At 36.5% G+C, this 14,031-nt stretch overlaps 1 protein-coding gene across 2 annotated transcripts in view; it reads left to right on the top strand.

Annotated features, from left to right (window-relative positions):
- The window catches only part of ANKAR (ankyrin and armadillo repeat containing), a 72,392-nt gene that overhangs the window by 31,260 nt on the left and 27,101 nt on the right, over positions 1-14,031 (top strand). For both annotated transcript variants that reach the window (XM_027054731.2, XM_027054725.2), the window contains 4 exons: positions 1,070-1,278; positions 3,433-3,537; positions 5,678-5,919; positions 10,285-10,453. In XM_027054731.2, coding sequence (XP_026910532.1) covers positions 1,070-1,278; positions 3,433-3,537; positions 5,678-5,919; positions 10,285-10,453 — 725 coding nt within the window. The remainder of the gene's footprint in view (positions 1-1,069; positions 1,279-3,432; positions 3,538-5,677; positions 5,920-10,284; positions 10,454-14,031) is intronic.

A 14,031-nucleotide genomic window follows, 5' to 3' on the forward strand; every position in this document is an offset into this window, starting at 1 on the left:
GGACAGGCAGCAAGAGAAAGAGGGCTTCACAAAGAGAGAGGCATGGGTATAAGGATAAAAAGTAGGCATGTGACAGTGAAAAGACAATGAGAGGGAAACTATGTATTGAGACTTGCTAAGCACCTTATTCATCCCTTACACTAACACTGTGAGCTGAGTGTTGTTATCCTCATTCCTCGACAGATGAAGACAATAACCCAATTTGCTTAAGGTCACACTGCTAGTGAGTAGATCTGTTAAGATACAATCAAAGCCACTGTGACAAACATATGCCAAAATATTGTAGTTTAAACAAGGTAAACATGTAACCTTCCTCCTGTTGCTTCTTCACATGTGGCTTCCATATCCTGATACAAAATGCCTACTCTTGCTTTCATCGTTATGCCTGTATTTTAGCCATGAAGAGAAACAGAAATGCAAAGTAATGGCACATTCCTGTTCTCTTTAGGGAATTGCCCAGGTCACTTCTACTAACATTACATTGGCCAAACTTAGTCATTGGCCAATAGGTATCCATAAAGGAAGCTAGGATGTAACATTTGGCTGGACAGTCATGTGCCCAACCAAAGATCTTCAGTATCTAAGAAGTAGATAGTGGGATTTTTGAGAAAATCTGTTAGTTTCTGCCACGATGAGGAAGCTGGGATTTGAGAACTGGACATGAAGAATAAAGAAGTGGCTTGGAACACTCCCTGGGCTCAGTTTCACTATGTGTACAATGGGCTGATGATACTTGCCTTGCTGTTTCCTTCGCTCATAGAGTTGTAAGGATTAGATGAGGTGGTGTATTCTAAGAACTTTGAACGTTATCAACTTCTAAACAAATTATAAGGTGTGATAATTAAGTTGGGAGGGAAAGTAGGGGCAAATACTAAGGACAGCCAAGGCAAGGGAGGCAAATCTATTTACATGTGGAATATATAGAATAATACCATGTACTGAAGAGAAGGTGATGATATAAATCAATATAAACCAGCCTTCCTCCAACAGCAATGTGAATGGCTTCGCAAGAAGTACATTTGACACTATACGTGTGCTTAATTATCATAATATGTTCCTTGATTTTTAGGAATCAGTGTACTCCACTATTGCTTGCTGCCACTTCAGGAGCACTGGACACTATTCAATACCTATTTTCTCTTGGTGCTAACTGGAGAAAAACAGATATTAAAGGAAACAATATAATTCATTTATCAGTGCTAACCTTTCATACAGAGGTTCTCAAGCATATAATAGAGTTAAATATTCCTGAACTTCCTGTTTGGAAAACTTTGGTAGGTGAGTGCACAACACATAATCTCTTTATAAATAAATGTTCTCATTATTATTCAGCTTAATCGTTGATACTCTGAAATAGAGCAAATAAAATAATACATGCATCATATTTTAAACAGTTAAAATCAAAAACTGTTTAGTTAAAAGCAGAAATACAAATAATACTGAACTATATTTTGTGTGTTCAAAAGTACTTTTATTTCTAAATTAAAATCAAAGAATAATAACTCACACTGTACTTTACACAATTATATTTATTTTTATTTTCCAACTTCCTCCAAAAGTCCATCTATCCTCCTTTCTGTCAAAAAGCAAATTAAAACAAACAAAAAACAAGGAAAGAGGAAGAAAATTAATTAAAGTGAAGAAAACTCCCTCCAATTTATTCCTTCCTAATTTAAAAGACAGATTCAGGGGCGCCTGGGTGGCTCAGTTGGTTAAGTGTCAGATCCTTGATTTTGGCTCAGGTCCTGATCTCAGGGTGATGAGATCAGGCCCTACATCAGGCTCCATGCTGAGTGTGGAGCCTGCTTAAGATTCTCTCTCTCCCTCTTTCTCTGCCCCACCCTGGCTTGCATACGTGTGTGTGCACGCTGTAAAATAAAATAAAATAAATAAATAAATAAATAAATAAATAAATAAATAAAACATAGATTCAGCAACATTTTCCCTCATATATTGATATATGTTTTATGAAAAGTTTTGCTTGAGATGTTGCTCCAGATTTTTGTTTGGTCTATCCTGAAATATTATAAGGATAAGGATCTCTAAGCCAATTGAATGCACAAATCTGATTTTACTATCCCTCAAAACCCCACTAAAATTACACGGAGCTTAACTAATAACATTAGCAACAGTAGGAAATAAGCATTCAAGAGAAAACAGGAAAGGAGAAACTAGCAATAAAATGTTGGAAACAGGCAAGTCTTAGAATTTAGCAGACTGGACAAATCATCCCAAGCTGACAGTGGGAAATCTGAGGACCTCTCAGACTTACACCATAAATCCTCACTAGGCACTCTGACTGAGAGCACCAGGCTAGGCCAGAAAGACCGAAAGATGCCAAGGCAGGAATTCTCCTCAACAGACAGGAAACTGGGAGTCTGCACCAAGAGAAAAGCAAAGGTGATTTCAAAGATGACAGCAAATGAAGTCCCCGAATGGAAACTGTGTACCCGGGCCAAAGGGATGTGGGAGGAATTACCGACAGGTACAAAGAAAACTAGGCAGATGGAATAAAATAAGGTTCCCAAGAAAGACAAAAGTAAGAAAGGAGACAAAACTGTAGTATGCTGCAATGCTTACCTGTGAATAATACCTGCATAGGCATTATAGTATAAGTATGGAATATTCATTTAACTGAATACTATAAATGTGGGGAAGGGGAGGGAGAGGGGTGGCAGCACAGTGGTGGAAGAGCTTACTTCTCATTTACCATAACATGAAGTCAGTCGATGATGTCCAAAATTGACAGAGCAAATGGTCATAGTGTATATAAGCATTTAGAAATATGGAGGTATATTGAAAGTCCAAAATGGTTATATCTGGAGAGATGAACTCAGAAAAGCGGAGGGTAAAGAGACACCAGAAAAGAATACTTCTATGTGGTTTCTTCTTGTATGATAGACGTTGTTTAAAAGGATGTATATTTATTTGCATTACCTCCACATGAATTTATAGTATAAATGCATTTAGGATTTTTTGAAGTTATCTTCTTCATACTCAGGAAATGTATAAAGCTGCCTATATGCTTTAATAGATATTACATTTTTATTGACAATAACGTAGTTTACTTTGCCATTCTTGAAAGCTTACGCTTAAATTTTATTGAACAACTGATTTCAGGCAAAAGAGAAGTGTACTGTTTCCCAAGTAAATTTGAACCATATGACCAGTCAATCCAAGTCATTCAGACCAAGTATTAAACATTTCAGGATTTTTCTACTAACTGTATAGATTATAAACCTCAGAGATTATGGGCATTTGCAACCTGTTCAGCACCCCTCAGAAGGCCGTGCACAGAGGGAATTTAATGAATGCATTTGGTGTAATAGTCGTTATCTCAACTCACAGCTTCACTTGGCCTGTACAGAAGCAGATCATTCCATTCCCTCTTCTAAAATTACAATATGCATTTTTCTGTTGAATGCTTGCCAGAAATGTTGCAGTGTGAAAGCTATAAACGAAGGATGATGGCTGTGATGTCCTTGGAAGTAATTTGCTTAGCAAATGCTGGATACTGGAAATATATTTTGGATGCAGGTGACGTAAAATCCATTTACTGTCTTTTGCTTACACTATTTTATGTAGCTATAATTATATTCAATCGGTTTAAAATCTATTTTTAATTGTAGAGAAAACTTTTTAGTTGATTTTAAGTTTCTATTTTTCTTTTTTCCAAGGTTATTACCTTTACCTGACGATATATGTAAAATTTTTAATTCGAGTATAGTTGACGCACAGTGTTACATTAGTTTCAGGTGTACAACATAGTGATTCAACTACTCTATACATTATGCTATACTTACCACAAGTGTAGCTACCATCTGTCATTGTGCAATGCTATTACAATACCATTGACTATATTCCCTACGCTGTGGCTTTTATTCCTGTGACATATTCATTCCATAATCGGAAGTCTGTGTCACTCACTCACACCTTTACCCATTTTACCCATGTCTCCACCCCCTTCCCCTCTGGGAACCATCAGTTTGGCCTTGTATTTATAGGTCTGATTCTACTTTTTGTTTGTTTTATTTTTTAGATTCTACATATAAGTGAGATCATATGGTATTTGTCTTTCTCTGACAACCTTATATTTTATTTCTCATGTGGAAACTGCACACAATCAAAAAACTATATAAATTCTACTTCTCTAAAACTTTGTAAACTTAAAAATGATACTAAATTACTGTACTACATTTTATATTTACTTTCAATTAGAAATTATCCTTATTCTGTATTTACACAATTTATTTTTTAAATTAAAATGGGGCAGCTGGGATGGCGCAGTCTGTTAAGCGTCCGACTTCAGCTAAGGTCATGATCCCGCGGTTTGTGAGTTCGAGCCCCGCGTCGGACTCTGTGCTGACAGCTCAGAGCCTGAATCCTGCTTTAGATTCTGTGTCTCCCCCTCTCTCTGTTCCTCCCCCAATGCAATCTGTCTCTGTCTCTGTCTCTCAAAGATAAATAAACATTTAAAAAAATAGCAGGGTTTTGTGTATGGGTGTGTGTGTGTGTGTGTGTGTGTGTGCTGAGCACCAGGTATTGTATGGAAGTGTTAAATCATTCACTATATTTACAACTGAAACTAACATTACACTGTATATTAACTAACTGGAATTCAGATAAAAACTTTAAAAAATAGCAGTTTTTGTGTCAACCCTGGGTTTGTCACTAGCTCTGCATTTAGAATTTAAGTTAATTGCTCGCCCTCTATAACCCTAATTTCCTTGTTAATCAAATGATTCCTACCTCAGTTAGTTGTTTTGAGAATAGCACTTTCCAATATAACTTTGTGAAATGATGGAAACGTTCTATCTTCATTGTCTAATATGGTATCCACTACTCTAATGTGGATATTGGGCATACATAAGATGCTCCATAAATATTTGTTGAATGAATAAATAAATGAATAAAAAAAATTACAAGTAGTACCCTAAAACTAACATTTAGTATTCCTAAAAACATGTACAAAAATCTGTGTCCAAAAGGTAAACTATAGATAAATAAGTCATGAGGGAGGTATCATTTCAGGTAGATAAATAAATAAAGCCCTGGTTATACGGTTATATTTTCCAACATTTCTTGTGTCTCCAGAGTGTGCTCTCTTCTTTCATAGTGAACTGATATAACAAACATCTGACTGAAGCCAATTTTCTTTTTTCACCATGCCCAGTGATTTCCATCCTTGAACCAATTATAATTAATGAAGCTAAGGTTGCTTTTTACTAGATTCAGCACTTTTTGTTTTTCAGTTGCTTGTAAAAACTATAGGTAAAATATAATAAAATGCTCAAATAATTGTACAAATGCTGCCACACAAATTTAAAGAATATCCAAAACTGAACTGTATCATGTGGTGGCTCAAAGAATTTATTCATCTATCATTTGAAGCTGAAAATCCATGGTTCCAAGGTGGCTTAGCGTTACCAACATGAAATAATAGGCTTGTGTGCTATGTGAAAATCAGACGTGTGAACATGAGAGCTGCTTGAATTATGGAAAAGACAGACAGATGAATTCATATGGTTTCAAATTATAATTTTATAAACATGTTATAGAATTATTTGCTAATTGTTCATATGGCGATGACCACAGCCATTATTTAAATCTTATCATGATAAATTAACTATAAATGGTTACAAATAATTCATGCTTTTTCTTGATTTCTTTATTGCAGGTACCATTCCTGCCTTAATTAATCTATTAAAATGTTCCAAAATAAAATTACAGTGCAAAACAGTTGGGTTATTGAGTAATATCTCAACACATGCAAACATAGTGCATGCTATAGTAGAGGCGGGAGGCATTCCAGCTCTGATCAACCTACTGGTTTCTGATGAACCTGAACTACATTCTCGCTGTGCTGTCATTTTATATGACATTGCTCAACTTGAAAACAAGGATGTTATTGCCACATGTGTAAGTTCTTTTCATAGAATATAGTTTTGACTGACATTCCCTGGGTGTCTCAGTCGGTTAAGCATCTGACTTTGGCTCAGTTCATGATCTCATGGTTTGTGAGTTCCAGCCCTGTGTCGGGCTCTGTGCTGACAGCTCAGAGTCTGCAGCCTGCTTCTGTTCTGTGTCTCCTTCTCTCTCTGCTCCTTCCCTGCCTGTGCTCTGTCCCTCTGTCTCTCAAAAATAAACAAACATCAAAAAAATTAAAAAAAAAAAAAAAGAAGCTAGAAAGGTACATACCCATTTATTATGCAGTGGTGAAATTCCCAGGGAAGAAATCCAATCTCAAAGAAGATGGCAAAGAACAAACCTGCCACAATCCCATGAGTGCTAAAAGTAAACAAGAGCAAGATAGTACCAGAGCAAGCACAGCAAAGGACATGAGCTTCAGCAGAGGTATCCGGGTCCCCTCTCCCTTTCTCCCAAGCAACACAGTAGGCCCCAGTGGATGCTATCCACACATTGGGTTTTTGATGTACCTGAACAACCTCGAGCCTGAGAAACCTATCACTTTGGTAGCAACCAGTAAGCAAACCTGTTGTTTGTCTAAAGGGAAATGTTATCACCACACCTTTCAAGGTTACCAGCTACATAAAAATCCTGAGGCTTGGCCTAGGTGAAAGAGCTGGCATAGTCTTGATACGCTCCAACATGGGTAGGAATGCAAGAGGCCCAGGGAGGACTGTTTCTCAACAGAAATGATCACCCAAGATAACACAGAAGGCTGGGCAAGGGCCTACTTAGCTCTAGGGTGTGGTTGCTTCTTTTTGTTTATGAGAGGGTATTACAAGAAATGCTACCACTTTGGCTATTTCTGTCCTGGCTGGAAAATGCAGTCCAACTGTACCAGAAAGTTATTTTTTGTGAACACCAAGCAATCTTTGCCCTGCTGCATTTCCTCAAATGAAACCCACTATATTGTGTCTGCTTATGCTTGATTTAAGATCTTTTATGAGATATTTATAAGATTATTTTTATTGTTTTCTTCAGTAGATGCTTCTTCACCATGGATTGAATAATTTAGCATCATAAAATGTACCTTTTTTGTCGAGTGTAATACTTTTTTCCTGAATTCTATATTGTCCACAATTATGTTTGTGATGTTTCCTTTGCACTCTCATGTTTAATTTGGCTCTGCCCATCCTTTTTAACTTTTCTGAGTCATTTCCTGTTGGTTGGTTTGTTATCTTTGGGAAATATATTGGAAATATAGACACCCCAGACTCACCTCTAGAGTTAGTCTTTACTTATTTAGAATTTATAATCTCCGGCTAATCTAATAATTACCCAGAATTGGGATAAATGTGTCCCTTGAATCAGCATATTTAGGTTATGCTTTGCCACTCACTTTGTATTGAGTGTATGTATTGAGCTCATTTATACTCATTGACATGACATGTTTAACCTTAGTTCTGTCATAGTTTGTTATTACTATCTTTTTAACTTTAATCTATTGTGTGGTCAGTGTTTTCCTTCTCTTTTTATCTTTAAAGTGCAGGATTTACATGTCAACATTCATTACCTGTATTTCCTGGGACTTAGTATAACTTTTCAACATGTATATTCATCTTCTTTTATTTTTAGAATGCTTTCCTGAATTCATATCTTTAAGTATTTTTTTTTCTGTAATATTCTTTTAGTCCATTCACACGAGGACTTTTTGTAAGTTTATTAGATGGCAGATTCTATTCTAGATGTTGGGGTTATAACAGTGAACAAAACAAATAAAACCCCAGTTTCATGGAAATTGTATTCTACTTGGGAGTAGCAAGACCATGAGCAAAGCAAATAAAACAAACATATATGTTAGGTGAAAATAAGTGGTAAGGGGGGCAATAAAGCAGAGAAAGGGGAGAGGGGAGCGTGGTGAAAAATACTTCAATAAGTATTTGCATTTGAGTGCAGACTTAAAGTAGATGAGAAAGTGTGTCATGTTTTTCTGCTGGAAAGAGTATTCTAGGCTGAGGAAACAAGTGCAAAGTTAATGGAAGTTGGAATGTGCCTGGTATGTTCAAGGAGCTACAAGAAACCAAAAGTAGCTGAGGGGAGAGATACAGGAGATGCTCAGCTGGGTTGGGTAATGGTGGGCCACATCACGGTTGTGGGGGCAACTGTCAGACACCTTGCTTTTGCTCTGAGTATGTTAAGCCATTGAATGATTTTGTTCTGGGAAGTTCCATGAAGAGATTTAGATCTACCCTCTATTGAAATAGGTGGGCAAGAGTGGATGTGTCAAGGCTAATTCAAAGCTATTATAGTAATCCAGATGACAGATAAAGGTATCTTGAACCAGGGTAATAATAGTGAAAATGGTGAGAAGTGATCACATTCTGTATTATATATTTTTTAATGTTTATTTATTTTTGAGAGAGAGAGAGAGACAGAGTGTGAGCAGGGGAGGGGCAGAGAGAGAGAGAGAGAGAGAGAGACAGAATCTGAAGCAGGCTCCAGGCTCTGAGCTGTCAGCACAGATCCCAATGCGGGGCTTGAACCCAAGAGCTGTGAAATCATGACTTGAGCCAAAGTCGGACGCTCAACCAACTGAGCCACCCAATCGCCCCTACATTCTGTATTATATTTTGAAAGTTAAGTTCACCAGGATCTGTGGGAAAGTTGAAAGATATGGAGGGACCTCAAAGGAGACTAAGAAGGAATGGCCAACAAGGTAGGAGGAAACCTGAAGAATCTGTATCAGCCAAATGAAGAAAGTGTTTCAAAGAGGAAAGAATGATCAATAGTGTCAAAGCTATTGTAAGGTGAAAGTCAAATACTGACCATTGCATTTATTTGCCTGAATTAAATGACCAGCTCTCTTTGGGAACACTAATTATTTGCATATTATATTACCTTTTCCTGCCTTACATAGCTATCATTTTTTCTCTCGTCCTTTTCCACTCATTGTTTCATTTTATTTCATTTTTTTCCTTAATCCTGTCCTTGTCCCTTGCTATGTTTTTCAGCATTGTTTATTTTTGTGTGGATTACAATTTGGCTTTTATATTTCTCCACATCTTTCCTGAGCTTTTCCAGCTCTCATTTCTTCTCCCCTATTTCAAAAATATCTTCCCTGAGCTCTGATGTATCTCCTGTGCACTCTTGTTTTATAGAAGTGATTGTTTCATTAATTTTTTTCATTGATAATAATGTACCACTTTAAGTTAAAATCTCATCTATTTTTGTGGAAATATTTTTTTGATGAACATTAACCATTTGTCGTAAATTTTTCTACTTTTTTTTCTTAAATATATTTGGACAGATGCTGTTCTAGTTCTGTTTTGATCATTACTCATCTTTGAATTAAGTAAGTTCTTTCTCGTCCTGCTACTTGCAGGAAGTATATGTGGGAAAGGGTCCAGTTCTAGGCTAGCAAGCATATGACTTATGCCACAGAGTTGTATGCATGGGTTCTTTCAGCTTTACTTTTCCCTAAGCCAACAGAGACTGGTGCATAGTACCTCACAATGTAAGATTCTATTTCCTCCACAATGCGGAGTCCATCTCTTCCTTTTTACCTCACCGAGAGTCTACTTCTTCCAAACATATCTTGTCAGTATGATTCCTTGTCAATCCTTGCCTTCCTTCATTTTTGAAACATTATGCCAAATTGACCCAGGAAAGAGCCTGCTTCCATCCTGTATATACCAATTCCTATTATTTCAGACAGGGAATTGTGTATTTCTTTTTCTGCCCCTCAAGGTCAAGGGGCAGAAGGTCAAGGTCTGCCCCACAGACAACTGTGGTCTGCCAGCATTTCCTATGGAGAGTGGCCATGGGAGATCTCTCTAATTCTTGCTGGTAATTCACACAAACTTATTGTGGCTCAATATTACAGATGTCTCCTAACTTTATTGAAAATGAGGTTACATTTCTGTTTATCTTCCTTAGTATTCTTGCATTATTTCTGTTAGTAGAGAGAAATGCTACCTTTATTCCATTTAAAATTAGGAATTTATATTTAAAAATATTTTGTGTTGCACAAATATAATTACCAATTACCAGTACGATGTTTACAATGGCAAATATTTCCAAATTGGCAGTGTATTTAATTGATCTTACTCAATTACTTTACTTTTTAGACATTTATTAAATGTTACAGTGAACTTGTAGCCTTAACTTATTTTGCTGTAGAGGAGACTATTTTATGCTCAGAGTTAACTGTCATTTAATGTGACATGCCAGTAGAGACATTTGTTTATGGGCAACCATTCTCTCCTATGTAAGCAGATATTTATAGCAAGAAAGATTATAGACTTACATTTTTAAATAAAGATTGCATAAATCTTAAATAATTCTATTGTAATTAATTTTTTGTTTCCTTATCTTTAGAATGGAATCCCAGCTCTGATAAGTCTCTTGAAGTTAAACACAGAAAATGTGCTAGTAAATGTAATGAACTGTATACGGGTATTATGTATGGGAAATGAACAAAATCAAAGAGCAGTGAGAGACCATAAAGGCATCCAATATCTTATCACATTTCTGAGTTCAGATTCAGGTGAGCCTCAATTTCTATATTATTTTTAAGTGGCTGGATATACTGAGTGAAGCAAATACAGGTTGGACTTGCCTTATATGAAGACATGTCCTGTTATCTTAGAGTGCATCTAGACATATAGAATATAAACTAAACATCTCAAACACTCAAATTCAAACACCAAATTTATAAAAGGAATTGACTCTCAAAGGTATAGTTTTTATAAAAAAAAGTTTAACTGGATTTCTCTATAAATGGAAATACTGGCATAAATAATGAAAATCATGCAGTTAATATGCCCAGGGACTTGAGTAGATGACTCCTTGTATGAATAATACATATATTGATCATTGGAACGTTTTATAAGTTACAACAAAAACTTCAGGTTTTCTGTGAGATATTGGTATCAAAATTCAAAGTCATCACATCTTTAAGCTAATTATCAGACTCTGAAGTACATATCAGTTCTAAGAACATCACAGGCTATGATGTACTGTGGGTACTCTTGCAGGTACTGCAAATGATCTCTTAGGTTCCATAAGTATTATCTCATCCCAGTGAGCATACACATAACAGGGTAAGCTTCAAATCCATGGTTTTCCCCAAATTTGAGGGGATAAAAAATTGGGGAAAAGCTTGTCCTTTTTTTTTTTTTTAAAAGGAAATAGAGCTTATTGGGGAGCCTGGGTGGCTTAGCTAGTTAAGCATTTGACTCTTGATCTTGGCTCAGGTCATAATCGCAGTGTGTGAGTTTGAGCCCCACATGGGGCTCTGTGCGGACAGTGCCGAGCCTGCTTGGGATTCTGTCTCTCTCTCTCTCTCTGCCACTTCCCCACTTGCTCTCTCTCTCTCTCTCTCTGTCTCTCTCTGTCTCTCTCAAAATAAATAAACTTTAAAAAGCTCTTTTAAAAAAAGTTTATTGAATACACCATAAAGGAGTGGCGGACAGGACAGCAAAGGAGAGACTGTCTGCCAAGCTTGCCCATTTGTCTTCCTGCTTAGTTTATCATCTTTCTGGTCTAGTTCTCTAGGAATAAATACAGAAAAAAAATACGTTCGTTGATATGTAATACAAGGTTATGGATAAAGGGATTGTTGCAGAAGACTTTCTTTTACTTTAGAGCTTCAAAGTTAAGGAATTATCATCTTCTAAGAACCTCTGTCATATAGGGAAATCATTTGAAAGTCCTTTCCCTTCATCACAAATTCCTAAGGTCATCAGCTTGCCCTCCATCAGTAACTATGCTCTACTTTATCATTTTTAAGACTAGCATTAGAGATTATGTATAGAATCGTCCAATCACTATGCACTATGTTGTACATCTGCAACTAATATAACATGGTATGTCAATTATACTTCAATTTAAAAAAGAATAGCATTAAAGAGAACCAGCTTTTATGCATATTTTAGCCATAGAATTTCTACTTGTTTATAATTACTCTTTAGTTTATTCTTTGTGTTTTATCACCTAAAATTTAAATACAGGGACTACTTTTTCCCTATCCTTTTTCATCTTCCCAACCCCAGATGCTAGAACAAAGCACAAACTGTAGAGAGAATTTGAATGAATAATAAATACATTCATGAAAGAAACCTATAGAAATAAATTGTTGAAATTGTTTCTTTTGGTGCTCTTGTCTTATCTAAATGAAAGTAATTCATCCTACACTATAATCTATATTATCTCTGCATTCCAAGGAAGATAATTTTTGGGAAAAAAAGGAAATTATTTTTTTCTCTTTGTTTATAACTTATAAGTACTTCATTTATAATTTTAGTGCTTCAACAAGTAATTCTCCTGACTGTTAGCTGGTTTGGCAAGTTGTAGGAGATCACAAAGGAATTTTGTTAATTCCAATATCCTCTTAAACATTCTCAACCACTCTAAGATCTCATGCATTAAAGTAAAATGGCCCCAAAGCAGAGTCACATGCAGTTTCTTGAGACTATGGATTCATTAACATCTCCTTAGTCTTGACCCCTACCTCCAGGAGTTCCTCAACCTTTGCTGAGTTTGGTTTGTTTTAAGCCTTTGCTTCACCCATCTTTAGCTGCTTATTTCACACTCTTCCACATATGTGTGTGCCTGCATGCATATTCTCATTCCTACAATGTGTCAGATTTCATCTTTTCTGTGGCACACAGTTTTCCTGTTCTGTGTCATGAGGCCACTATGGCAATTGAAATATGTAACAGAAAGTATACAAAATACTTTTCAACTGCCAACTATCTGAGCAAAACTTAAAGAGCACCTCATCCTTCTTAGAATGGTTATTCACACATTTCACTGCAGAAGTGTTTTCTCCAGACTCTCCCGGATGTTATGTAATACATAATATATGCACTCATTATCTTCTAAAATCTGAAAATTTAGGAATTCTGTTTGCAAGAGTTTTAGATAAAGATTGCCTCTACCATTAAGCTTCTTGCACCTCTTTTTTTTTAACATTTTAAAAATGTTTACTTATTATTTTTGAGGGAGACAGAGCACGAGCGGGGGTGGGGGGTGGGGCAGAGAGAGAGGGAGACAGAGAATCTGAAGCAGGCTCCAGGCTCCAAGCTGTCAGCACAGAGCCAGACGGGGGGCTTGAACCCACGAATTCATGAGATCACGACTTGAGCCAAAGTCGGACACTTAACTGAGCCACCCAGGCACCTTCTTGCACCTAACTGTTAAAGTTGGGAGTTCCTTGGGCATCTGTTCTTGTTTTGCTGCTTTTCCTTTTTCTTTTCTTTTCTTTTCTCTTTTCTTTTTTCACACAGCACATTCTCTCAAGCAAGTCTATTTACTGTTCAGAATTTTGTTATGGTTAGAATCTATTCTTTCTAGTCCTGTATCCAAATCCCTGACCTCTCTGAGCTTTAGAGCTAGTTTGGATTATTGAGGAGCTAAGACAGCCCTTCTTCCTTTAGAAGAATTGATAATAAACACATGAATCAAATAGAGATCAAAACTTCAGCCTTATTGCTTGCTTTGAGAAAATAGTAAACAAATAAAAACAGTGCCCAAAAGAACCCAAGGCATGCATTTGCAATGACTCATTTTCCAAATTAAGAAATTATGTTAACTCACTATTCCTTTTATGGGGGAAATGAGTAACATGCCTGAGTGGGATGTGAGAGAAGTAATTTCCACTTTTTGAACTGACATAGCAGTAAGGGGTAAGAGAAACAATGATCCCCCCACATTCTCTTAATTTTATTAACCTATTGGGCTTAACAACATTCCAAGTGTTACTAGAGTGATGTATGTAAAATGCAAATTGATCATATCTTTTCTCTCCTTTATTTTTTTTTAAAGTTTATTTATTTATTTTGAGAGACAGCATGAGTAGGGGAGGGGCAGAGAGAGAGAGGAACACAGAGAATCCTAAGCAGGCTCCACATCATCAGCACAGAGCCTGATATGGGGCTTGAACTCATGAAACTGTAAGATCATGAGCTGAGCTGAAACCAAGAGTCTGACACTTAACTGACTGACTGAGCCACCTGTCCCTCTTTACTTTCCTTTAAGTCATTCCCTAGCTCTTTGTCACCTAGGATAAAGTTCAACTTTCTATCATAGTCTATAAGTCCTTCTAACCTTCCAACTCCAAAG

Source organism: Acinonyx jubatus, chromosome C1 (assembly GCF_027475565.1).
Source record: "Acinonyx jubatus isolate Ajub_Pintada_27869175 chromosome C1, VMU_Ajub_asm_v1.0, whole genome shotgun sequence".
Taxonomy (NCBI): domain Eukaryota; kingdom Metazoa; phylum Chordata; class Mammalia; order Carnivora; family Felidae; genus Acinonyx; species Acinonyx jubatus.